This window comes from Bactrocera tryoni, chromosome 4 (genome assembly GCF_016617805.1).
Source record: "Bactrocera tryoni isolate S06 chromosome 4, CSIRO_BtryS06_freeze2, whole genome shotgun sequence".
NCBI classification, from domain to species: domain Eukaryota; kingdom Metazoa; phylum Arthropoda; class Insecta; order Diptera; family Tephritidae; genus Bactrocera; species Bactrocera tryoni.
This window is the reverse complement of record NC_052502.1, coordinates 42,540,211-42,568,111: the sequence shown is the minus strand read 5'-3', so window position 1 is coordinate 42,568,111 and position 27,901 is coordinate 42,540,211. Positions and strand designations below refer to the sequence as shown.

Here is a 27,901-nt window from a genome sequence, read left to right as displayed (position 1 = left end):
GTACAGAATCGTCATAAAGCAAATAATGATATTTAACAACTATTGATTCTTTGGCTGCTTTTAGCTGCTTTATCTTTGAAAATATGAAAAAAAACACCGTAAATTGTTTGCGAAAGACAACTGATTGTTGAGCTGATAAAATCTTATAGAAAAACGAAGAAAAATGTGATAATAAAAGCATGAAATAACAAGTAAAGAAGTGCTAAGTTTGAGAATAGCCGAATTTTGTATACTCTCCAAGTTTGTATGACCCAAAGTTGTGTAAATATCTCCTGGCAACCAAAACTTACATTACAGCCACATTTGGTAACCTATTAACTGATAGTATTGGTCAAATCATTAATTAGAGTTACTACATGCACTGTTTTACAACCGATATCTATATTAAAATCACACTATTAGGCGGAAATCATTATATCCATCATATGTATTAGTACTGTGGGTTTCTTCTGAATTCCATAATGCTAATCGAAATGTTATCGATTATATTGCGATATCTTGCGCTATACCCATAAACCAGAAATAACCCCAACCGAAGAGATGAAATTTAATATGTAGAGTATATGCGAGGAAGGACAGGGTACGTAAATCTCAACTCGTCAAGTACCAAAATATAGGTAAATATATTGACGTATTTATTTTTAAGTCTATAAATTCCAAATCTACCAAACTGCAATTAAAAAGTAAGCTAGTTAGTATAAGCTAACCGATAATTTATACGCATTTATTTAAATTCGTCTATTAAATGCAAATAATGGGCTTTGTAGATTCGGTTTTCGAACTTTGTTCCTCGCGTTTGCAGCTAACGCTGTGGGCTTTTCTCCACGCGTATAGCGCGAAATTAAGTACGGACAAACGCTCGTTCGGAGCGCGAATGATGAAGACTAAAAACGAACTTGATTCAGTTGGTTGGCAGCTCTATGCCATAGCGATCCGATCCGAGCAATTTCTACGAAGTTTGCATTATTATCTAAGGCAAGAGACCATGCCAAATTTCGTGAAGATAGCTCATCAAATGAAAAAAAGATTTCTCTGCAACCACTTGATTCCGATCGTTCAAGCTACATGCTACAGATATCGACGGTTCTGCAGCTTTTTGTGGAGAAAAGGATGGGTACAAACTTTCAAATCGAAATTTTAAAAACTATGGGACTGGTACGCAAATGTTTAAGGGTCTTCCTTTCTTGCTTTGAAATTTTTAAAAATCATGACTCCAAAGTTTGTGAAATTATGTCAAAAGAAAAATTTCGATATTTTGCCTCAAAGAATCAAAAAAAAAGTCTTAGTTATACATTTTAGATGGAATTCATAATAAATCATACAATCTCGGCTAATTTACGCTATTGCTATTAAGAGGGGAGCCTGCTTTAGAGGCTTAAAAAAATAAATTTTTTTGAGAATTTTTTGGGAAGGAAAGAAATAATTGATTAAAGCGAAATTTCTAGTGTTTATAGTTATATTTATATTTAAACATCATCCGAAATTTTTTTTGATACGAAATCTTTGATATTATACCTTTGGGAAGCAATTGGCATCTCCATGTGCATTTGTCGGAGGGCGGGCAGGATGCTGGTCGCAATTTCTACCGGAAACAAAAAATTCAAAGAGATTCATATTTGTTAGTAACTTATCTTCTAGTTAAACTAATTCCAAAAAAAGTGTAAAATTCTATACTTTTTTAAAAATTGAAAAAATGTGGTATTTGACCAAAAAAAATTTTACTTTATGTTGTGTAAAATATGTTCAAACTTGATTTTTCTTAGTTTTTTTTAGTTTAAATAGAACATAATTTAATGCCAAAGATAATAAACTTTGCCCCAATTCCATACGACGTTTAGTTTTTTTTTCTATCCTGCCCGCCAATTAACAAAAATTGTAAAAATGAAGGACCGAGAAATCGCGAGTCAAAGTTTTTGCTTTCTGCCCAAGCGGTCATATACATACTTATCTGCTGGCGCTCAGTCACTATTTCCCTTCCAGCTTCGACAATATTTCGAATTACCATCTATAACTTTACGGACATATTCTTAGATAATTTTTAAAGAGATTCAAGCAAAAAAAATCGATTTTTTAAGCTCCTAAAGCAGGCTCCCTTCTTAAGATTAAAAATAGTATGCGCTAGTTTTACTTTTATATTTTTATTGTGTCTAGAGCTATGTATGTAAGCTAATGATCCAAAATAGTTATTATATGATATTATATCTAACATAATTATTATATTATATTTGTGAGATATACAATTTCGCTTTAAATTGATTGCTTGCAGCTTAAGATGAGTCTTCTACAATTTTGCTGCATCGAAAATGAATTAAGTAACTCTTGAAACCATAAATATGTAATTTCGGTATTATAAATATGCATATGTATTGTAATTAATTTAATTTTTTTACAACATTTGAGTAGGTATTTTCGAATTTGTATTTCCTCAATAACATATGCTTGCAACTGTAAATGACAAATACAAATATTTTTTACATCGCTTGAATTTGTTTACGTTGGAAGCACTGACCGAACAAAAAACGGTTTTCGTATATGCATATATGTAAGTATGAATGTAGTAAACAGCAAGTAAATTAAGATAAATCTACTAAGCAAGTGAAAAATTAAAAACATATTGGAAGCGTTAATTGATTAGGCGCACATCATTCGAAGTGCTATGAATAGTCATAAGGCTTGGTGGAAAGTCGAAAACTGCAAACATAATAATAATAATACATATTTTTATGTGAAAATGAGCTTAATCGCGATTGTGGGAGAACACCTGATCCTTTCAATTGTTCACAAAACCGGTTTTGAATTTATTGGAGCATTACTCATTTATTTGCAAATTTAAAAATTATGACATTCGGTTTCTGTTGCCAACGGATTTCCTCCCAATAGAAAGCAGTGAAAGCAGCTCAATTTTGCTCTTAATATACATTTAGCACTTCTGTAAACAACTTAACGGAAAATTTTTGTCTACTGTATCGCTTGCAACATGTTGCTACAGAGTACATATAATAGTTTTGTCCACCAAACGTTTGTATGTATCACCTATAACTAATCGAGGTAGATATAGAGTTAAGTATATATAAATAATCAGGATGACGAGAAAAGTTGAAATCCGGTTGAGTGTCTGTCTGTCCGAGCGTCGGCCGTCCGTGTAGCTCAGTAAAAATTGAGATTTTCATGAAACTTGGTATGAGCGTTCCTTGGCAAAAACAAGTACGCGTTAGTAGATGCAACTGCCAAGCCTACAAAACATTAGTAACCGCAAACGTATAAAGTACCATAACTATACACTAAATTAAGGTATAAAACTTTAATTTCGCAAAAGTGATCGCAGCAACAAGGGACATCTGTGGACAAAAACTCTTGAAATAAAGGGCGAGGCCCGGCCCTCTAACTAGTTTAATGTGCATATCTCCTAAGCCACTAAGGCTACAAGAACCCAATTAGCCTAAAACAAATATTATAAGAACTGCTACGGTGTGACGGTATGAAAATTAATGAAATGGGATGGTAACCCCGCTCCCTCCTCATATAACGGCACTGTTAATATCTACCAAAAGCGCGATGAATCAATAAGTAAATACACCAGAGACACTAATTTTATCCCCGAGATGGTGTAAGAGGGCTTTAAGTCAATTTGGGTCGAAACTATACGATGGGCGTGGCACCGCCCACTTTTAGGAGAAATCTCATTTCTCGTGATCCGCCAGACCGATTTCAATCAAATTTGGTACGTGATATTTCTCTGACATTCTTATGTCACAGTGTGACAATGGGCGAAATCGCACTACAACCTCCTTTCATTATACTCCACAGTATAAAAAATTAAAATCAAATAATATAACGGGATAAAAGGTTGCACGATTAGTGCAATGGAACCAAAACCGTTCAAGGCCCTATATACTGAGTATATTTTGACCGAAAATATCGGTCAGTGTGTAAGATATATAATTAAAAATCAGAAAGAATCCTTTCTTAACAGTAGGACATACATATATAAATGTAATAAATGGGTTGAATCAGGTAAATACTTCCCTTAGCCCCCATATACCCAATATGAAGAATTTCGAACTTTCGTGTGACTTTCTACCGCATATATCGGCCAATATGTGAGTTATCTTAATGAAATTAAGGAAGCATGTTTTCCTTATAACGGTGCATTTTTAGAATGAATAAAATTGGGTGAAAATTCGCTCTACACCCCATGTAACTAACAAGCCTTATGTACCTGACGGTACCCTGGCTTTAAACCTTGCATGTCGCAAGAGTATGAAATGTTCGGTAATACCCGAAGAGGAAAGTTCTACGTTCGATTACGTTCACACGGATTAGCTACGATAGTGGAAAAATCATATGAAGTTCTTAAACCCAAACAATAAAAATAAAGTTTTCTTTAAAATTCCGCTATAAGTATGTAATAATATCAATGTTCAAAATTCAACTTGGACGCCATGAATAAAGCTGTGAGCGCAAAGACGGCGGCACGACACGACTGCATGACAGCGGAATATTTTTATGTGCAAATGTCGCATTGAAGCCAACTTTTTGAACATTTTGAAGACGGCAGCGACATATCGAGCAGCTGATACAGATCTTCGTTATTGCCGTACTAAAATTGTTTTCTTGAACGAAATTTAAATGTTTTGTTCAAATCGAAATTTTTTGTGCTTTTATTGGTAAAATAACGATAGACTTGATAGAGCTTTTAATAATTTTACATTTCACATATTAGTGGCAACACTACAACTGCCCATTGTCATCGGCAGAATTAGAAATGATTTTAATTTAGTGGCAGCGACAACTTCAAGTCTGCTGCCGTGAGTCGTGATGTCGTCTAAATAACTGTTCCCATAAGAACGTCGGCACTTTAAATTTTTTGACAGATGCTGTCTATCAGCTATCGCCATTTATGTATTACATACATAAATATAAACTTAAAAACCACTTCCATTTTAATTTCCTACTAACACCAAAATGAATAATCAATATAGAGACCCAGTGTTAGATTCATATCTATAAGGATTTTAGGCTAAGGCTTGACATAAATACTTCAGTCGGGAGCTTAGTATAGTAATGAATTTTCCTAAAGAGTTTTTATAGTTCTTTATTATTATTTTACACGCTCAAATGAAAGCTGTTTCAATATCCGCGGCCGATAAGTAAGCATTGTTAATGAAAATCTGTGGGTTGTTGCATCTGCTCTCGACAGAAAAAAGCTGAAATAACGGATTTTTTTACTAACAGCCACTTCGATAAATGTTGTTAATAAAACTAAGCTGCTTGAGCTCCATCGTTGACGTATCGATTTATATATGGGATAATTAGCAATATTATTAAGCATATTTTTTATTTGGAATTTGAAAAGGGAAATATTTACTGGTTTAGTTATGCTGCTTAAGAAAAAAAAAACAAACAGAAAACAAAGCAAATAAATCTAGTGAATGCATAGGTTTATTCTAAATAAAGAGTATAGTATTACTCTACAGGAAAACTCGCCAGTAACTATTTGTCTACAATCTAATGAATTTGAAATAACGAAAATTTATATGAAATATTTATATCCCTAATTTAGTATGCACTTACAAAAAATGTACTTTCATTTAATTATTTAATTTAATTTAAATTACTTTCGTTTTTCTTTTGTTAGGGTTCCCGTGTGAGTACAATTAATGATTGGCTACAAATCAAAATTGGCGGCGATGAGGAAGTGAAGAAGAAAAAGGGCCGGCAGCAATTAAACCGCATCAAATCCACAAAATATACACTAATTACATTCCTGCCACAAAATCTGCTCGAACAGTTTCGACGTATAGCGAATTTTTACTTTCTAATTATGACTATCATATCACTCGTAATCGGTAAGCCACACTTAGCCTAATCTTAAATATAACTTATTTATGCCACAATTATTTTACTTAAAAATTAGATAAATAATATATTTAAATAAACTGAATATCAAATGGCGGTAGGGTGCGAAAATATGTGTTTGTATGAACTGGCGAGTGCTAAAAGCCAGATAACGAGTAATTAACAAGTGGTCTTACGCGACGTGAATGAACAGAATTTTGCAAAAATAACGCGAAATCTTTAACTACGCGACGGTTACATTGAGAACCCTAAGGGGGTATTCTGGTCTAGAAGCATGAATTTCAGGTAATTTTTAAAGTGTCGTAAAAAAGGCAATTAATATTTTTACTATCCATTTTTTTTTATTAGTTATTTGTTAATTTTAGAAGAGTGCAGAAAAAAATTAAAAACTGAAAAAAGTAAAAAAATTCAAAAACTATGAGCTGACGAAGTGGGTTGTCTCTAAAAATTTCCACGTGACCATACCCATGATTTCAACCCTCCTAGTTATCTGAAACCAAAAAAAAGATTATTAATCTAGAATAATGTCACAATGGCCGGAACTACGGAAAAGTAGGAACAATTTTTTTTCACAAAATGACGACTGCCTGAAAATAAAGTTTTTTTTGGATCACTTCTTCTGACTATTTCGAATTTTTTAAAAATAATAAAAATTAAAATTTTGTATGGGGCTAGTTCCAACCATAGACAAGCCTATAAAGCAGACTCTATAAATCAAGTAAATCGGTCCAGCAGAACCTGAGAAATCGTGGGAATCTTTCCGAAAAAGTCAGTTTTGAAAAAAACGCGTTAAAAGTTTCGCGTAAAGTCTTTTGTTCGATTAGTTCCGGCCGAACCAGTTTGGATGCCGGTTCAGAAAAATGCCTATATCTCCGAAAATAATTTGAATTTTAAAAAAATCCTCTTGTACACATATTCTTGAATAGTTAAACTTTGAAAATATAAAAAAAAATTTCGATTTTTTTAAATTTCTAGACCAGAATGCCCCCTTAAAGCATGTAAACGAAAAACAGTCATAAAAGATCGAACAGGTGATTGATTTCAACAGAGTTACCCAGAGAGTATTTCCACACTTCCTTGGAATTACCTTTCTGTTTACTATATTTTCGTATGTTTTAATTTTTAAGTATTAAAATAAGGCAAAGTTTGAATTTATTTTTAAATAATTGAATTTCATGAATTTTTAAAACTTAACGCAAAATTATAATACTTTCAATTAGATTGAAAAATCACTGCCTTCTGATTTAATATCTATTTAAATAATATGCGCAGTTGGTATGTTATAGTCGTTTGATCAGGTCAATTCCGACGAGTGGGCAATACAACATCAAAATGCAACTGTGTATTAAATTTCATTCGGATATATGGAAAAATAATTAATAAATCTTTATAATCCATAAAAGCTAAACTTCGTTAGCTCGAAATCGATTTTAGAGCCATAGAATAACATATTATATTATATGTTAAAGAGTTTTTCCGAATAATCCGTAGGGCATTTACTGCATATTTTATGGAAAATCGACCCGTTTTAAGTAAAAGTAGACCGATGGGGACAGCAAACGACGCCATATTTTTTTCCGCTCTCTTGACATTTCTCTTCATTAAGATTTGCCATTTCATCATGTAAAGATATACGATCCAACAACGAGTCAAAATTATTAAAATTTTACTACCGAAACTCGTAGTCAGTGGTACCAACTTTAAGCGGACGTTTCAATAAGAGCGCTACAAAATTTTTTTTTAAATAAAACCAAAACAGCTTGAGATATCAATGAAATTCTTTATTCCTGTGAAATTACATAGGTACCTTACTCTATGAGTCACCATTGCATCCCGAAAAAATTACGGTTTAGTGCGGTTTATGGGCCGGCGGTGCCATTGGGCCAATATTGTCCAAGTCCATATCATCCAAATCACGCTCACTTCTTCCGTGATGATCAAGTTCGGCACGTTACTGTGAACGGGAATCACTACCGCTCATTGATAACCGAATATTTTTGGTCCGCATTGGATGATATGGACTTGGACAATATGTGGTTCCAACCGGACGGCGCCACACAGCGAATGTCACAATCGATTTATTGAAAACCAATTGGCCGCCTCGGTTGTGCGATTTGACGCCGTTAGATTATTTCCTGTGAGGCTACGTCTAGTCAGTGGTATGTGCCAACAAGCCAGCGACGATTGAAGACTTCATACGAATATCGAGCGTGAAATTGCAGCAATATCGACTGATTTATGCTTGAATGCTTGAAAACCGTCGAAAACTGTGTTCAGCGTCTGGAGTTCTGTAAACATGTAATTAACTCCGCTTCATATTCATCTAAAGGGGCTCCTAGTTTGGCCAACTTGTCTGCTTTCTCATTACCGAAAATGTCGCTGTGGCTGGGAACCCAGCCAGGCTTAAATCTTTCTGCAAATGCGTCGATTTTCAGGTAAAACCGTAAAACCGCGTGTGCTGGAATATTCTACGAATCATTCAGAACAATTTTTCCCAAGAGGCTATAAGCCTAAAGCTGGTTTCGAGCCAGCGATTCTTTAGGTGAACTAAAATTTTTCGGTATCATAAAAGCTTCTTCGTCCGTATTCGAGATATCTGAATGAAATTTAATGCATAGGTACATATTAATATGCTATTGATCATTGTCGAGATCGGCCAGATCGGACAACTATGTATGTATATCACATTTCACGCTTACATGCAGTTATTGAGATATTTTTTTGTTCCAGCATCCTGCCTTTAATTAAAAAGCTAAGAGCACGTAATTTTGCAGATTGTTCAAAGAAGAGCACAGTCCATTTTGGAGCTGTTCACGTTGTTTCCTCGAGACCTTCATTGCGGTCAAACTGTAGAAATATAATCAAAACTTTTATTCCAATATGACTTAGGTTAAAGTTCACCGCATTTGAATATAAAATAGTAGTAGGGATTGAAAATTGAAAGCTCAACCAAAATGCGGAATGTAGAGAACTTGCTTAGATATATTAATATATATGTAGTACATAAGTATGTATGTATTTCGATACGACTTTTCGAAAATGAAATGCGTATTACGATCGCTTTTGAAAAATGCTCAAATTACTTAAATACATACATATACATATACTTCTTTATGCACTTATTTCTGCGGGCTAATACTCGTATCTAGAGTAATTTTGTAGAATGTTTGTTGATTGAAATTGCTGCAATTAGCATTTTTTTGTTAAACGACAGAAAATTCATACGCTCCTCTTGCAGCGCTAAGCACCCAGTGGCGGTGTTTGGCGGACCTTGACCATCACCTTCGTGCGCCAGTTCGCACCCAACGCTGCAGCTCAAATTAATGTGGCACAATTAAAGTATCTATGCATGTATTGTTGTTGTTAGTGCTTTGTTTGTTTGCTTGTTTTTGCATTCTCTGCTCATTGATTCTGCGTTTTCAGCTCTTTGATTGATGTAGGCAAATAGGAATAGCTGTGCGCGCGGGAACTTCATGCTGGACAGCGTCGCTTGCGTAGCTCAATATTCTACAAATACTTCTACATATGTATGTATCTGCATATGCTATAGGTACACATACGCATGCACAAAATTTTTCTATTTGCGTCTTCGCTCTGTGCTAATATTCGATCATACTCAGCATTTGTACATATGTATTGTATATTGTTATACCCTGAACAGGGTACAATACGTTTGCCTCGAGGTTTGTAATACCCTGAAGAAAAGGTTGGATACCTTATAAAATATGGACAGTTTCTTGGGGATAAAGGTACGTGGGAAAACTTACAGATCGATAGCTCAAAAAACGAAATGAAAAATCAGACGAGCTTGAGCACGTCCGTCTGTCTGTAAACATATATGTATGCAGACTAATCCCTCATTTTTGTCGGAACCATCGATATCGGACCACTATAGTAACTTGTAGCTGTCATACAAACATACAGATCGAAATCAAGTTCTTTTATGGAAACTTTTATATTTGTGTAGGGTATTATTGTTTCGGTGCAACCGAAGTTAAAATTTTTTCTAGTTTTTATTTTTGTTTGCTTCTTTCTATTGCATATTAGAATTTCAGTTCACTGATTGAATTTATGCGGTGACACTCTTATGTGCAATCAATTAAACTTTTATTGCTATGAATTATGGTTTTCGAGTGCTTTGTTGTTGCTGCGCGTGGTACTCGAACTGTTGTTGATTATTAGCATAGGCGAATGCTATACATATGTAGATATATACCTAGGAACATATGTCAATATATATGTTTATAGCTATATACGGTGCATATATGTATATACATATACGCTTTCTTACAAGTCTAATGGATACGATAAACCCTAATTCCTCATTTATTTCAGCCATAATCTCCCGAAAAGTTTTAAAAGAATCTACCTTACATTTGCTGATAATGGCTCTATCAGCATATTCCGTTGTTTTACGTTCAGGAGCTTTGTCAATTCTTTATTTTTCAGCAAATTACGATCGCTTTTAACAATATTTAGGGGTTTATACCATTTCCTCGAATAATTCATTATTTTGGCAATCTGAGTTGGATTTTTGACTAATTTGTGTATATCAAGAATAATTATCCTTTTTTCAGAGTTAAAAACCAATTTCTAATCATTTTTTAACATTTTACCTTTAGTAAATAGCTACAGTTAAAATATTTTCTTTTTTGAATAGATTATTGCATATATATATTGTAACGAAAAAGTACCCGGATATTGTAAGAAAAACGCAAAATATTTATTTTGTCACCTTCAAATTAATCCCCACAGGATCACTTTCCATAAGCACTTTTTGGGATGGCTTCTTCAGCTCTTTCAGCGAATTTTGTTTAATCTCTTCACTCCACTGAAAACTGGTGCCACGGATCGGCAATTTCAGTTTGGGCAAACAAGAAAAAATCACACGGAGCCAAATCTGGCTCATAAGGGTGGTTGATCGATGGTGTTCATTCAATTTTTGGCTTTAAATTCGGATACAATCGTGGCTCAATGCAAAGTTGCATTATCATAGTGTAAAATCCATGAATTGTTCTGCCACAATTACGGCCGTTTTCTACGAATGTTCTCACGCAAACGCCTCAATACGGCCAAATAACTAGAACACCTTATTACCGTCTGTTCTTCCGAAACAAAATTATGATGCACCAAATCACAAATATCGAAACAAACAATGAGCAGTACCTTGGTTTTTTGCGCGGGTTTTTGCTCCGATAAATGTTGACTTGTTTTCATGTTGAACTCATAAACCCATGTCTCATCGGCAATTATAATGCACTCTATGACTGTGGATCAAACATGTTCAGGGGCACCTATTTAGCGTACTCTTTGAAAAAAACACCTTTATCGGGACGCGTCGAACTAGAACGCGTTCGTACTCAAAATTATTCTAATGGACTTATGTGAGATGTCGAGCTCTCTTGCCGTCTCTCTAACACTTGCCTGACGATTTTCAAGCACCATATTCAGAACGAGAGATGTCTTCAACTATCTCTCGACCGTCTTTGAAGGCTTTATACCACTCGTAGGCTTGTGCTCTTGATAAAACTAAATCGCAAGCGTTTTCTAGCATTCGCAACGATTCAACACACGAAATTTGAAATACAAAATTCTTTGCTCGATATTTTTATTTTAAAAGTATGCTATTTCTCCGGCATGACTGTATGTACATTTTTGATACCTTTCATATCTTTGCAAGATGCTTGATTGCTCTTCTCCTACCCTCAAAGTTATCAAACATATGTAAAGTTGTGTATCATCTTTGATTTTAGAATTTTGTGAGAAGATTTTACAACCTTTACTTTAAATTTAGTACTTAAATTAACTTATTAATATATAATAAATATAATTTAATTAACACAACGAATGCCAACCGTGTACACTTACATAAAATTGTACTTGAATTACCTAACGAAATCCATGGAAACTTCAATGTTTATTTAGCTAATTGTACGATAATGAAACCAAAGCAGATTCAATAATTAAAATTTTATTCATTGAGCTGTAAAAATGTCTGGCTGTGGAGGAAAATATTTTAATTGTTTTTCACTTAATTTATTCGCTGTAAAATTGCCGCATTATTAGCGTTGCATTAAGTACTTTTTTGCACACAAGATATGTGTATATATATCCGTATATATATATGTATGTAGTAATGTAGATCGGTAAGAATAGAAGCTTAATTTCCACACCAGCTTTAAATCCATGCAAAATTCGAGCAAATATTTATTTTGCGGCAAAAATAATTAGGAAATGTGTATGACATATTTACCAATGCAATTAGCCCCTTTCTTTCAACAAAATATTTGAACACAATAACTGTCATTACTATTATATAACGCAGGAAGTAATACGAATGTTACTCTTTACTTCATTAGAACTGAATAAGAATTGATGGCATGGAAACCTATTTATACATGTCAGCTTGTTAAGTAGGAGTACAATATGTCATAAGGAAATATTAGCACGATATTTGATTTCGCGGTGTTCGGAGATCTTATATAGATTGTCCAACAGTTGTGAAATTTACACACGTATTTTTCTAACGACAAAGCATATGAATTCAATACTATAGGCACACTCTCTCAATATCGATACAACACTTACATCCTGTCTGGTATAGTTGAATTCGGTTAACAATAGGTTGTCAAAAAAGTCTTGCGGTATTGTCGCTAGTTGGCGCTGAAAGCGCGTAGTTCTATTTTTATTCGTCGCATCGGGTCATGCTATATCTTTTCACGCGCTAACACGTGTTTGATTGATTGTCGTTTCTTTTAAGTCGTTCGTGAGTAATAGTAGTGTCGCAAACATGGAGCAAAATAAAGAGAAAATACGGCATATTTTACAGTACTTCTACGATAAAGGCAAAAATGTATCTCAAGCCGCCAATAAAATTTGTGCAGTTTATGAACCCGATACAGTTTCCATTCCGCACAGCGATGGTTTCAACGTTTTCGTTCTGGTGTAGAGGTGGTCGAAGATGCGCCACGCTCCGGAAGGCCTGTCGTCGAAAATTCCGATAAAATTGCTGAATTGGTCGAAAGAGACCAGGATAGTAGCAGCTGTAGCATCGGTCAAGAGGGCATGACTCACCAAAAATTCATTTCAATTTCAATAAAAAAAAAATTCAATAAAAATACTGCAAGACTTTTTTGACAACCCATTATTTTATCATCTCGTTACGAATCCAACAATAATATCTATGTTATGATAGAGCATACAGAACTAGTTTCCCATCCGAACGGAAATTTCATTCAATAAGCTCACATATTGAACAACATAAATGGTGTCAAGTATGTTGGGAAGTCCGAAAACCTATAAATATACATACATAGGTTGATCTAGGGCAAAAGCTTGAGTTGACGAACTATACAAAAGAAAATGTTTCGACCCAATTTTAGAAAGATAACTTACACATTGACCGATATATATTGTGATTTTTTTCATTTTTAACTAAAATAAAATGATGCATAAGTTTTGTTAGAATTGTTTAACATGTTTAATATAAATTAAAATTTTGTCAAAGTAGGTTATGTCACGTCCACTTGGATTAAAAGCCCGGTAGTTGTGCTTTCAATAGTTAATGCCTTGTCCTTCGATGAAAGATATTAAGTTAAAGAAAGCGATTCTGAATCTCTCGCATAAATAACGATTTATTCTTAAATTTTTAATAACGCATCAAGTTATTGAAGTAATTCAGATTTCTGTTTCTGTTGATCGTCTCAGTATGGAAGTAATATAATACATATTTCTGTTGGTCATCAAAGTAGAAATTTCTGTTTCTGCTGATAGCCTAAGGATTCATGTAATAAGGATTCAATAATATAGTTCAGATTTCTCTTGATCGCCTAAATTAATACTGATTGATTGACGTAATACAGATTTCTGTTTCTGATGTCGTCTAAATATTGAAGTAATACAGATTTCTGTTTCTTTTAATCACCTAAGTATTGAAGTTATATCGATTTCTGTTTCTGTTGATCGTCTAAGTATTGATGTAATACAGATTTTGGTTTCTGTTGCTCGTACAAGTACTTATGTTCTACAGATTTCTGTTTCTGAAGTGTTGAAGTTATATCAATTTCAGTTTCTGTTGATCGTCTAAGTTTGCTACTTTAGCACAAATTACTTCTGATTTGCATACATTTATGCATTAATTTTTATCAGACGATTACATGTGTAGCTTAAAATTATCAATTCGTTATAAATCAAATTGGCTTAACAACGATTGCAAATGCAACAAAAATTTTTAGGCGATTTTATCAAACAGCAACAGTGACTAATTTGTATGAAAGCTATATGCTATAGTAATCCGATCTGAACAATTTTTTCGGAGATTATATTATTACCTTAAGCAGTAATCCATGTCAAATTTCGTGAAGATACCACGTCAAATGCGAACGTTTTCCATACAAGCTCTTGATTCCGATCATTCGGCTTGTATGGCAGCTATATGCTATAGTCAGCCGATGTAAACATATTCTTCGAAAATTACATTATTTCTATGAACAATAACTCATACCAAAGTTTGTGAAGATATATCGTCAAATGAGGAAGTTTCCCATGCAAGCATTTGATTCCGATCATTCAGTTTGTATGGCAGCTACATGCTATAGTTAACCGATCTGAACAATTTCTTCGGAGATTACATTGTTGTCTTAGAAAATAATCTATACCAAATTTCGTGAAGATACATTGTGAAATGTGAAAGTTTTCCATACCAGCACTAGATTCAGATCATTCAGTTTGTATAGCTGCTATATGCTATAGTTAACCGATCTAAACAATTTCTTCGGAGATTACATTGCTGTCTTAGAAAATAATCTATACCGAATTTCGTGAATATATCTTGTCAAATGAGGAAGTTTTCCATACAAGCATTTAATTCGATCGTTCAGTTTGTATGACAGCTATATGTTATAGTGGTCCGATATCGGCAGTTCCGATAAATGAGCAGCTTCTGGAAGAGAAAATGACGTTTGCAAAATTTCAAAACCATATCTTAAAAACTGAGGGACTAGTTCGTATATATACAGACTGACGGACAGACAGACGGACATGGCTAAATCGACTTAGCTCAACATACTGATCATTTATATTATATACTCGTACATATATACTTTATATGGTCTCCGACGCTTCCTTATGAGTGTTACAAACGTCGTGGCAAACTTAATATACCCTGTTCAGGGTATAAAAAGACTCGTATTTCAAAAATAGGTCTCACATATTGACAAGTACGAAATAGTTCTGCCGATTTAAAATTACTTACTATTATATGTATCTTATGTATAAACTAATTAGTTTATCACATTTTTGTTATTTTGTAGACAGCCCGGTCTCTCCGCTGACATCATTGCTACCGCTAGTTTTTGTGATCGCAGTGACTGCCGCTAAGCAGGGCTATGAAGATTTCTTACGGTACAGAACCGATAATGTTGTAAATCGTGCGCCAGGTGCGTATTTATGAAAACTTAAGATTCAAAGCACATTTTCAATTGTTCTATTCAATTTAGTGACAGTCATACGTAACGGAGTGGAAGCAAATATTCAATCGCAATATGTCTGCCCAGGCGACTTGGTGGTGGTGGAGCGCGATTGTGATGTGCCCTGCGATTTGGTGTTATTGCGTAGCACCGATCCACACGGCAAATGTTTTATAACGACCGCCAACTTGGATGGTGAATCCAATTTGAAGACTTTGATGGTGCCACGTGATTTGCCGTTGGTCGATATAAACCAGCTGCACAAATTGGGCGTCATCGAGTGTGAGAGTCCTAAGACTGATCTGTATAGTTTCAATGGTAAGATAGAACTGGCCGGTGGCGAGGGGCGCGTGCTGCCGCTTTCAACCGACAATGTGCTGTTGCGTGGCTCACGCGTCAAGAATACCGAATGCGTTATTGGGTGTGCCGTGTACACGGGCATGACTACCAAGCTGCAGCTGAACAGTCGGCTAACGCGCAATAAGTCTGCCTCTAGTGAGATATACGTGAATCGTTTCTTGGTCGTGGTGCTGATGTTGATGATAGCAATCGTTACTATGTTATACTTCTTCAAACGGTGAGTCACTCGTCCGAAGTTGGAATTTCGAAATGTATTTTAGGCTATTACTCTTATTTGTCCTGCAGTTATGAAGAGATCTTTGTGATACCTAAGCTTGCATATTTGGGTCCTGCTGCTGACGGCTACAGTGTCAAGCAATTCCTACAGGATTACCTGTCTTTCTTGATACTTTTTAATTACCTCATTCCAATATCGCTGTATGTAACCATTGAGCTGCAACGTGGTATTAGTGGATTGTTCATGGAGTGGGATCTTCAATTGTATGATGAAGCAACCGACGAACATTTTATAGTAAACACTTCCAATTTAAATGAAGAACTTGGTCAGATCAACATTTTGTTTTCGGATAAGACCGGCACATTAACGAAAAACGAAATGGTTTTCCAACAGTGCTCGATAAATGGACGAAAATATACCTTTAAAAAGACACGGTTGCTGGAAGATGGCAGCGGCGCATTGGTAGATATAAACAAGTTCAACGTAAGTTTTCTATATACATATGTGATAAGACGTAAAGTTTGAGGATTATAAGAATCAGAGGTGTTTTACTTTGATGTTTAGAATCAGGTACTATCGCTAATGATATGTATATTGTACAATATTCATAAAACCGATAAGTGATCTGTTTTGAACTCGTTCATACATTTTACTACATATATCAAATATTTACAAAGTCTGATCCATTTCGAGGTGCTCTACTTTTTTAAAGAAAAAAACAGAAACTTAAAATTTAATGGGGAATGTTTATTATCATTCGAAAGAACATTCTTTGCCATTTATTTTTCGAAGATTATCTCTTTCAATTGCTGGCCGCGGCTATATCTCAGATAGTCCAACCCTTGAGTACAATCTTCGATGACTTTGACTGCTAACTCGCGAATGACACGCCAGCGTTTTGCTCTAAGGTGTGAATCGAAGCGGAATTGTCCGCATAGACTTCAAATTTTACATATCCCTACAGCAAAAAGTCTAACGGTGGGATCTTGATGGCCAATCGACCTTCTCAAAACGTGAAACTATCTGCTCTTCAAATTGTTCTCTCAATAAATCAATTAATTGATGCGATATGTGGGAAGTGGCGCCATCTTGCTGAAAACATATGTCGCCAGATCACAAGCTTCAATTTCAGGCATCAAATAGTCGTATTATGGCACGATAACATCCCGTTATCGCCATTGACGGTTACGTTCTCACCGGCATCATTTTCGAAGAAATGATTCCATTGGCGCACCTTAGCAAACCGTTGTTTTTACGGAATGAAATAAGAGCTCTTGACTCTCTTCAGGTTGCTCTTCGTCCCAAATGCGGCAATTTTGCTTGTTTACATACCCTTAAGTCAGGGCGTTATCGTTGAAAACAATTTGGGTCGAAAAAGTCGGAAACATATTCCTTACAGAAGATGAATTTTCTCTATAAAGTTAAACGATTTGTAAACGATGTTCCATGATGAAACGCCTAAAACACTGAAACACTGAACAACAAATAACATGACAGCCTGACATGACTCTGGTGTGATCTGTCAAAAAATACTATCTAAAAGTACGTCTTCTGCTTCAATGACACGTTAAATATATATCCCAAGCTCAATTGAAAATAGTTTTACACTGTATTGTAAAATACTCCTTATTCTTATTATTTCCAGAAAGACCAAAGAGTTTTCTTTGAAGCATTGGCTATATGTCACACCGTTCAAGTAGCAGGGGAATCAAACGCTGATGCTGCCTATGAAATTGAAACACCCGACAAAGAAGTTAATGGCAAGAGTGGACTGGCAAAAATGTACTCTATTTCCGATATCACCGAGGAGAGTCATAATTCCAGTCGACAGAGTGGTGTAGATTCCGATCATTCGCAAACATTGGAAACAAGCCTATCCAATAATCCTGATGGAACAAAAACTGAGGGCATCGTCTCCAATAGCATTATGAACATGTCCAACGGTACAGATTTAAGTCGTTCGAATGGTACGAATGGTGCAAATATGACATCTGACGTCAATCCGCTGCTTAACGAAGCAAATAAAGAAGAGAAACGCAAACGACCGCTAATTGTCAAACGAAGCCCAAATTTTACGCGCGCCTCCTCCAGAATACATCCAGCGCCAATGGGAAATGACGGACAGTTCTCTATAGAAATGGTGAACCGCGCCACTAATGCAAATTTGCTAGCAACACCCGGTTCACGACCCACTTCATTACCGTTCACACGTTCTACATCAGCCATCGATTTGCCAGATCTAGCAGTTGCACCCTCACCGACAGGACACAAGCGATCGCATTCTTATGGCGCACAAAATGCATATTTAACACCACCAGGTGAGTTTGGTGCTTTGATATGTGTATTTGGCTTTAATAAAGTAAAATAAATTATATTAATAATTATTCGCAGTGCAACAAGGCGGAGTTGTCATACGCACAGCCAGTAATGTGTCGCGTGAGTCTTATGCAGCACCTAACTTTCAACGTCAACCAACCTTGCTGTTGCGTGCGGAGTCACAGCGTCGCAAGAATGAGATCGAACAAGTTGTGCAGTGAGTTTCTTATTTTATTGGTTGTATAAGTGTATTTACTAATAACAATTTCCTCGCAGCATCCTCGACTACCAAGCCTCAAGTCCAGACGAAAAGGCGCTCGTTGAGGCTTCCGCCAATCTGGGGCTCGTTTATATGGGTGATGATGACGAGGTCTTACGAATACGTGTCGTACCTCCACATTTGGATTATTCACGACCCTTTAACGTTGGTAAAGTCAACGAAATACGTTTCAATCGCTTGCACGTGCTGGAATTCACTTCTGATCGTAAACGTATGAGTGTGATTGTGAAAGACGAGAACGGCACCAAATGGATTTACACAAAAGGTGCAGAAAGTTATGTGTTCCCGCTTTGTGCCAACAATCAGGCAAACAATGTGTCGCGAACCGATGCACACATAAGCGATTTCGCAAGGCAAGGTCTGCGTACATTGGCCGTAGCGAGGCGACGGGTTGGTGATGACGAGTACCGCACCTTCATCGACGAAGTGAATGTGGCAAACAGTTCGTTGGAAAATCGAAAGGAGTTGTTAGACCAGAGCTATGCCAAAATCGAGTGCAGTGAGTAGCATCCCTTCTTGCTAATAAGTACACAGCTTTCAAACTAAAGTCGTTGCAGATCTCGAGTTACTGGGTGCCACCGCCGTTGAAGATGCCTTACAAGACGATGTCGCTGACACACTGATCTCACTGCAAAAAGCCGGTATCAAAATTTGGGTGTTAACCGGTGATAAGGTCGAAACGGCACTTAACATAGCGTTGTCTTGTGGTCATATACCACCTGACGCTATCAAGTATTTTATAATCGATTGTAGATCGAAGGAGGATATGATGGTGCACTTGAATGCATTGGATCGTGAAATTATTTTCGGGATTGGTGCACAGTGTGCGCTACTAATCGATGGAAAGAGTTTAAGTATCGCATTGAGTGAGACGCCAGAGATGTTCCGCGATATAGCAATCAAATGCACGGCAGTACTTTGTTGCCGCTTAAGTCCATTGCAGAAGAGTGAAGTAGTAGCTTTAATTAGAACTTCGTCGGAGGATTACACAACGGCTGCCGTGGGCGATGGTGCAAATGATGTGTCAATGATCCAGGAGGCACATGTGGGACTTGGCATCATGGGCAAAGAGGGTCGACAAGCGGCACGCTGTGCTGATTTTTCTTTCGCCAAATTTTCTATGCTGAAACGCTTAATACTAGTACATGGACATTATCATACGACGCGCCTGTCGCTCTTAGTGCTTTATTTCTTCTATAAAAATATTGTATTTATGGGTATAATATTCCTGTTTCAATTTTATGCGCTCTTTTCAACGCAATCCGTGTACGACTCTCTGTTTCTGACTCTATACAATGTGATCTATACTTCGTTGCCGATTCTATTTATTTCTCTTACGGAGAAAGCTTACAGCGAGGAAACGCTTTTGAAGTAAGTGCTGAAGTTTTGCTATATACTATATATTTAAATAATATGATTTCTTCTTGGCAGGCAACCAGAACTTTATAAAAAAAATATAAACAACAAGGGACTTCACTGGCAGTACTTCATCGGTTGGATACTTTTTGCCGTATACCACACATTGATCACTTACTACTTCACTTACTATGTGTTTTCCACAAACAATATTCTACTAAATGTTGGCCAGCCGGCGGAGTTTTCTTGCTTTGGCACTTTGCTCATTGAGATCGTTGTTGTTGTGGTCAACTTAAAACTGATGCTACAGTCCAAGTACCTGAGTTATTGGTATATAGCGACGATTTTGGGCTCCATTGTGACGTTCATGATAACTACTGTTATCTATAACGTAATTGACTTGTAAGTATATTTGAAACCAAACACAATTTTTATAATTTCTTCATTAAAAGAATCGTTGCCTTCTTTTTTATTTACGAAAATAACTCGGCCAATCGCGAGTGAACTTTTTTTGTTGATTAAAAACTCGCCGAAAAAACACAGAAAGCTCAAATTTAATGAGTTATGTTTATTATCACTCGAAGAAACATTCTTTGGTATTTATTTTTTGAAGGTTATCTTCTTAAAATGTTGACCACGGCTACGTCTCCGATGATCCATTCGTTGAGTCCAACTTTCGATGACTCATTCGAGCATTTTGACTCGTAACTGGCGAACGACACGCGTGATATTATGCTTCAGGACCTGAATCGAAGCGGGATTGTCCGCATAGACTTTAGACTTAACACATCCCGAAAGAAAAAAGTCTAACGGTGTGATATCACAAGATCTTAGTGGTCAATCGACCGGTCCAGAATGTGAAATTAACTGCTCACCGAAATGTTCTCTTAATAAATCCATTGATTGATGCGTTGGCTGAGAAACCAAATTTCGCCGAAATCACGATCTTAAATTTCAGGCATCAAAAATCGGTTATCATGGCGCGATAACGGTCGCCATTGACGGTTATGTTCTCATCGGTATCAGTTTTGAAGAAATATGCAGATAAGATTCTACCGGCCAGCGAACCAAACCAAGACGTTGTTTTTTCTAGATGAAATGGCAGCTCTTGAATCTCTTCAGATTGCTCTTTGTACCTAATGCGGCAAGTTTGGCTTGTTGACATACCTATTGATTTAGAAAGGAACCTCATCGCTGAATAAAATATTTCTCGAAATCATCGGATCTACTTGGAGCTTATTAAGAGCCCATGGAGCGAAGCCATGTCCCTTGGGAATGTCGAGCAGCTTCAGTTCTTGCACAAACTGTATTTTGTATGCTATCAATTTAAGATCTCGACGTAAAATGCTCCATTCGTTCCATATGTCAGTCAAAGTTGCTGCGACCGGCACCGAATCCCCACGGTCTTCGTGTACATTTTCTTCACTGAGTGCTGGACGTGGTCTATTCGGTCGTATGTTATCCAATAGTGAATACTGGGCTATCGAAAAAGTACCTCTATTTTTATACCTCGTTATTACCTTTCCTTTCCGTTGTGTTTCATCCTGTTATAATTGTTTTACTTTCAAAAATTATTATCTCTGATTTAGAAGCAACAAAATGTTTAATCTTTTCACGTTCGAGTTTCTGTTAGGAAATTCATTTTAACAAAAATTATTTTAAATGCTGACAACTTTAATCTGTTCTTTTGCAGCGACTACGACACCGATATCTATTGGGCATATAACAAACTGCTTTGTTCGCTACCCGTTTGGCTGTTCACTATAATCACAGTTATTGCTTGCCTGTTGCCGGATTATGTAATAAGAATTATACCGAGAGTGATTAATTTCCCGAAACACTTTCGCTTTTTTCCGAACGCGGGACGTTTAATGATGCGACGTAACATGCAAACGACACATTTATGAGTTGCAGTCAACTACCGTTATATAAGTGTAAAGTGTTGCTATATATTTTTTTAAATCAGTTATAGTATATATACTATATATCGTCACTTTAAAGCAAAATAACGCAACATCACATTTCATAAGTTTACAGGCAAAGAAAAACCGTTATAATAGAAACCACAGATATTGAAACAAAATTTGAGTTTTGGTTATAAAATGGTTATATGGTGGTTATATATTGGTTATTTATTGGTTATTTCTTGGTTATATATTGGTTAAATCTGACAGTGAAAGCTGAAAATTTTATGCTACATATGTATATGTAACATGATGTAGTGAATCGCAAGCAGTAAAAAACTCAATTTCCATTTTTTTGATGATACGTTGTTCTGCATTGTGAGTGACGATATAATTTTATATATAATATACCCGAGTGGGTAGCGTGCTTTTGAATTTAACTGTAAATTTAAATCGGTTTTAATAATGCTCAGTTCAAAGTTAATGCAACGTAAATGAAATAAATGTGCCAGATTTTTGTGTTAAGTTTTCTTGTAGATATGTATGTGCCTCACAAGCGATCGCAACCTCGCTTCCTACATTCTTCAATACGTAGTATGTGTATTGATAGTATTATTGTAAATTTAATTAGCGTTGAATTTAAGGATGTATGCCTTAAGGTGATTACCAAATATAGTTACGTAATTATTATTTATATTATTTTTATATATATTATATTTATTATGTATATATTTATATTTGTTAGCTTGTTAATTTATGCCATGACAACTACTTCCTCCATGTACATACATACATATGTATGCATAGTATTAGAACAAATTTTTCGAAGCCGGAAAAAATTAAAAAAAAATTGTCAATATTTTAATAAAAGAAAGACAATTTTGGATGTGAACGACTTTTTATTAATTAATTATTATTATTATGTTTATATATTTTTAATAAATATTTATTAATAAATGATGATGTTGAGCAAAACAATGTCAAGTGCACAATATACAAGATTTTCTAGTGTATTATTAAATGGTAAATCGTAAGTCGTACGTAGTAAATATAACAATTTTAAAGACTTTTTTTTTTATAAATACAATATAAGCACAATTGAGCAATTTAATAAACACAACACCATGCTTACGTCCTTAAGTTCTTAGTTTTTATATGCGCTTTTATTTTTATTTTTCATTTTTATTTTTATTTTTTATTTTTCATTTTTATTTTTCATTCATACAGCAACACTTTGTTGCATAAATTAGCTCACATTTTTTTTTATTTCATATTTTTTTTCATTAAAATTTTTTTTGTTATACATAGTAAAATATTTCGTAAAACGAGCACAAGTACGTAAGTAGAATGTATTTGTGTGTGTATATAAGTTTGATTGTTTTAGGGTACATTGTTGCTAGTTTTCTGTAAAATTCGTAAGTACAACACGCTAAGTTATGGTTTGAATGTTAGGCTTTTAACTACCTTATCCGATTTGTTTCACGATCGCACAATCGCACTGGATCCCGCTAATTCACTGCGTACAAATGCTTCACAAAATATAGTATATATATATGTATATCCCACAAAATTTGCTAATTCTTTGTACATGCTGTTCATCACACTTATCAAAAACCCTGAAACATTTATTCATAAGTCATTCTGCAATTTATTCTAACTACTTTTGCTGATATGATTGACACTACAAGTAAAATCAGGTACAGCGTACCATTGCTGCATGAGCACTTCTTATTAGACACATCTTCCTTTGAAAGTTTTGATTTTTATGGAGCTTAAGTATTTCATTTTCAATTACCTTATAGTTTCTAGGTTTTACTTTTACAAATATAACTATATTGCAAATTATAGCTTACTACACTCTGAAGGGTTCTTCAAAATTCCTACGCTATATCGCGCATATAATTAGGTTTAAGAATCCTTTCAAATATATTGTAAGTATTTGAGTATTGCCATTGTTTTATGTAAGAGAATTCGCCACTACCTTCCTTACGCTATCCCTCGCCTTTCGCGAAAACTCTCTCCCGAATAAAATATGGCGAACAAAAATTTGTCTGCACTTGCAAAAAGAAAAGAAAATCAGCTGAGTTTGGTTATGAATTTATGCGCCAATTTGCTGCCTTTGTTTAAAAACCTGCTTTTCTCTTCTTTGGCAGGGAAGCTAATATTAAGAATTTGCCATAAATATTGGCAAACAACTAAATTCCATATTCTATTCTATAATTACAGCAAAAGAGATGGCGCCATTTTCGTGCCATTACTTTGGCAAACTTTCCCGAAACAAAATAAACCGGAGTTTTGCATTAAACAAACAATTTGTCTGCAATTTTTGAGTTGAACATAATCTGAATCTAGATAATAAGCTTTAGAAGATGAAAATATGGATCTAAATACTATTTAAGCTTGATAATTTTGATTGATTTGAAGCATTCAACACTGGTACTATGCTTCCCCTTAAGCGCCTAGCAAGCGCTTGACAGAATATCCAGGCACCGAATATACGAAGAGAATTATGAAGAAGAAAATGGCAAATATAAGCAGCGCCTTTAGTATGGCCCATTTGTAATTATGCCAGACAATGTAGCGTATAGATTTCAGCGGATTTAGGAACCACATGAAGGAAGCATCTGGGCGGCTGTAAGCATAGCAGGAAATTAATTAGAATTATGCACAATACATATGTTGCAATAAAATAAGTTTACTTTGGTTTCTCTAGTGGGTCCGGCTCGCTGCGTCCATAACCGGCGGGATTCTGTTCGGCCTCTTCTTTCGTTAGCAAATGGAACTCAGCTTCCACCTTGCCAGTTAGCTCCATTTCTTCATTCTGTTTCTTCACATAGAACGGCCACCAGCCACGTACACGTTTTTGCTTGAATATATTCACGGTGGGCAATGCAGTGTCCGATTTAAGCATGTCCAGTGTACATAGTTTGGAGGTCTTTGCGCCACGTGGAAAACGATTCAGATTAAAGGAAATCGCACCTATCAAAATTATTTTATTAATGAAAGATAACGCTAATTTGTGCAGTTGTCAAGTACCTAGGAAATCATCAGCTGAAAAGTGATCCGCATCCCATACTTGTAGTTCGAGTCGAGCTGGTATTTTGACCTCGGTTTCGTCCCAACTGAATAGTGACTCGCGCCGAGAGAGCACAATGCGTTCTTCTGCCGCCAGGTACTCGAATGGAAATATGAAACGCCAATTGAAATTGCCCTCACCAGTAAGTGAGCGATAATGTATATCTGTTGCCTGCATATCTTGCGGACCCGTAAGCCAACTGTGCCATAAAAACGGTACAAAATAAAATTGATTTGTTGTTGCAAACAACAACTAATTACATACCCTTTTACATAAATATCTGACATTTTTTCTCCTGTGAAGAAAGCATCATCTTCCAGTACAACATCGTCGGTGTTCCATATCACGACGCGCAATTCATACTCCTTTGGTTTGCGCGGTGATATATCCACAGGCGGACCTGGTAAGGGCATATCCATGGGAAACATATCGACCCACATTTCGATCTTACCCTGCTCAATACCAGGCTTTTCGGGATTGTACAGTGGTCGTGATTCTATATGCTCGGGCACAATCTGTTTAGAAAAGGGGTAGATTACAATTACAAATTAGACTTCTTGCAAAGAAAAACCGGTCATATTTTCTTTAGCAGCATAGTTCGGTGCTTTGTATCTTCTGCTTACCTTGCAACCCACTTTGGGTATTTCACTCCATCTGTGCAGCACCGCAAGCGCCAGATGTTCATCACGATTTCTACAAGTTGTAGGTCCATTCCATGCTATTACCTCCTCATCAGAAAAGGTCATGCAGTATTTGCCGATGGCTACACGATCTTGAAAGTAATGTGGGGTGTCTAATTTGTTTTCTTTGCACAGCTTCGAGAGTATCTGTGTGGGTTTCATGGGGTCGCGCCACTGGTTGTATCCACAGCTGAGGGGGTGGAAAATACATAGTTAATAAATACTTCAAAGAATCGTTCGCACTTACACTTCATATCTCAGCGCTAATCCGCAAGTTGCTCGATGCTTACTATAATAGCGATTTTCTAAATCGATTCTCGTTTCGCCAATCAGATCATCAGATCCCACTAAATCCCAGTCCAATATTTGCACCGTAAGCATTGAATCTTGCGGAAAGATTGCCTCTACTTCAAAACACTTTCCAAATATCGGGTTGAGTTGTTTGCTAACGTAGTTCTCCTTGTCCGATATCCTCTTATTACCCAATTGTAACACAACGTAAGGATCTGCTTTTCCATTTAAGTCCATTGGATGTAAATCGGTTCCTTTTATTATATAGATACGTACAAGTACATGAAGTGGATCATTGGTGGGTAAATTCGGTATAGGCAGTTCAGTGCCTTTTGGTGGCGGTAGTTTGTACACTTTTATGGCCCCTTTGAAAAATCCAACAGTGCGATTGTCGTCCTCGGTGGAATCGCCCGTCTTCTTTCCACGGTAAAGCGGAAATGAATGAAGCCATTCGCGGAAGTAGTTGTATTCTAGTTGGGTCTCCAGTTCATTGGGGTAGATCTAAAGGTTATGTTTTAGTAGGCGTAAAATTCTCTTACCGACTTTATTATTACTTACCTGACACATAGCTGTCGTGTTCATATTGTTCCTATTAGTCTGCTGGTTTGGGGATACCTTTTCGCTATTGGGGTCATGCTTATCACGCGATATACCCGTCATACCTTTTGGGCTCAGCTTCTGCACAAACTTGGCTCCTTTTATGCCAAATTTCTGTACATTGGTAGTGGTGGCGTTGGGCGGCGGGGCTAGAAATTTTTCGGAGGCGTGTGACTTTTCCGTTTTTGTCAAATCGATAAGCCGTTCGTAAGACCAAAAATACTTAGTCCACCAATCTCGGCTAAGCTGGTCATCATGATCCTGATCGATCATTATCTCATTTGCATTATTTAATTGCGCGGATCTTTTCTTCGATGCTTGCTTCTTGGCCCTAAAGGAAATATAATTAGTGATTCTTTGGAAAAAGATGTAAAAGTTTACATACAATTTTGTAACGCAGGCGGCACCGTAGAGGGTAAATTGATCACAGGATGAACGACGATTTCCGTAAAAGTCTTTCATATTCGCCTGATGCGCATTGGCCGCAATCATGGCTTGCATATTGAAACCGTCTACGAGATTACTCAAACCCTCCTCATTCAGCGGTGCTGAAAGTATAATCTGTCCACCCATTGTTTTATATTTAGTGATGTCTTCCTTTGGCGGGGGCTTATAAATGTAGCGGTGCATCGATGTAATTTGATGTGTCCCTACCAAAGTATATCTACCGAACGAGCGACAATCCACACAACGTATAGTTATTGGCGGGGCATACGTTTCTTCCAGTGGTAGTTCTAACTCAATGGATTTCAGCATACTTGGAAAATTCGGATTTTTCTTTGCATTCTGTATAATATTGGAACTCAGAATTTTGCCCGAACACTCCACATCAATGCGTGGTTTGTCAACTGACATCAAGTGTACACGCTTGAGATCGCGTAAGCCCCAGAATAACACTTCTAGTTTGAATTTGGCCAAATGCGGACGCACTTCTTTCGGCACCGGTAAAATTGTACCTGGTGGCGGTGGCGCATTTTTCTCCTTCAACTTCTCCACTTGTTGACCACTCGGTAGTTGCTTTGGCTCTGTTAGGCGTGGCATATCAGTCGAGCCGATTTCGAGCATTTCAAAAGCTGCTAATAACTCGCCAGCATTCTCATGACCCCGGATAATATCAAACCATTCTAGCGTTGGTGTGGTGTAGGGATTCTCCCGTAGTTTTACACGCGGTTTCGCAATGGCGCGTCCAATAAATTCAGATTTGCCAACTTTATCTTGATCGTAAATCTCAATAATAATTGTGGGTGGATCTTTCTTGATTTCATCTTTGCTGCCGAAAACCAGAATTTCATCAAAAACCAGTAATTCATCCCAAGTGGGACTCAGTGTTTCCTCGATGACTTGCGTTGTCTTAGCGAACTCTGTAATATATACAGTGGCGTAAGGGTCACTGAGTCCAGACGCATCGGAACCTATTAGAGAACGTGCCTGGTAAATATGGGCGCGTAGTTGAAATGTCTGCAGAAGGAGACACAAATTGTTAAAAGTCTAAATTTTG

At 36.2% G+C, this 27,901-nt stretch overlaps 2 protein-coding genes across 8 annotated transcripts in view; one reads left to right on the top strand and one right to left on the bottom strand.

Moving 5' to 3' along the window:
- LOC120775148 (probable phospholipid-transporting ATPase IF) overlaps window positions 1–21,951 on the top strand; it is a 37,244-nt gene extending 15,293 nt beyond the window's left edge. For 3 of the 6 annotated variants that reach the window (XM_040105184.1, XM_040105183.1, XM_040105182.1), the window contains exons 2-11: window positions 5,639–5,849; window positions 15,171–15,296; window positions 15,357–15,903; window positions 15,972–16,386; window positions 17,549–18,221; window positions 18,295–18,436; window positions 18,496–18,998; window positions 19,057–19,870; window positions 19,931–20,257; window positions 21,549–21,951. In XM_040105184.1, coding sequence (XP_039961118.1) covers window positions 5,639–5,849; window positions 15,171–15,296; window positions 15,357–15,903; window positions 15,972–16,386; window positions 17,549–18,221; window positions 18,295–18,436; window positions 18,496–18,998; window positions 19,057–19,870; window positions 19,931–20,257; window positions 21,549–21,762 — 3,972 coding nt within the window. In that variant the 3' untranslated portion in view covers window positions 21,763–21,951. The remainder of the gene's footprint in view (window positions 1–5,638; window positions 5,850–15,170; window positions 15,297–15,356; window positions 15,904–15,971; window positions 16,387–17,548; window positions 18,222–18,294; window positions 18,437–18,495; window positions 18,999–19,056; window positions 19,871–19,930; window positions 20,258–21,548) is intronic. The other 3 variants (XM_040105179.1, XM_040105181.1, XM_040105180.1) reach the window with 1 other exon arrangement.
- An 890-nt stretch (window positions 21,952–22,841) lies between these two features.
- Window positions 22,842–27,901, bottom strand: part of LOC120774135 (otoferlin-like) — a 129,042-nt gene continuing 123,982 nt past the window's right edge. Inside the window, exons 18-25 of one of the 2 annotated variants that reach the window (XM_040103521.1) lie at window positions 26,789–27,861; window positions 26,365–26,734; window positions 25,763–26,307; window positions 25,459–25,705; window positions 25,100–25,350; window positions 24,796–25,034; window positions 24,459–24,738; window positions 22,842–24,391 (exon numbers count right to left, since the gene is read on the bottom strand). In XM_040103521.1, the coding sequence (XP_039959455.1) occupies window positions 24,211–24,391; window positions 24,459–24,738; window positions 24,796–25,034; window positions 25,100–25,350; window positions 25,459–25,705; window positions 25,763–26,307; window positions 26,365–26,734; window positions 26,789–27,861 (3,186 nt within the window). In that variant the 3' untranslated portion in view covers window positions 22,842–24,210. The remainder of the gene's footprint in view (window positions 24,392–24,458; window positions 24,739–24,795; window positions 25,035–25,099; window positions 25,351–25,458; window positions 25,706–25,762; window positions 26,308–26,364; window positions 26,735–26,788; window positions 27,862–27,901) is intronic. The other variant, XM_040103520.1, reaches the window with a different exon arrangement.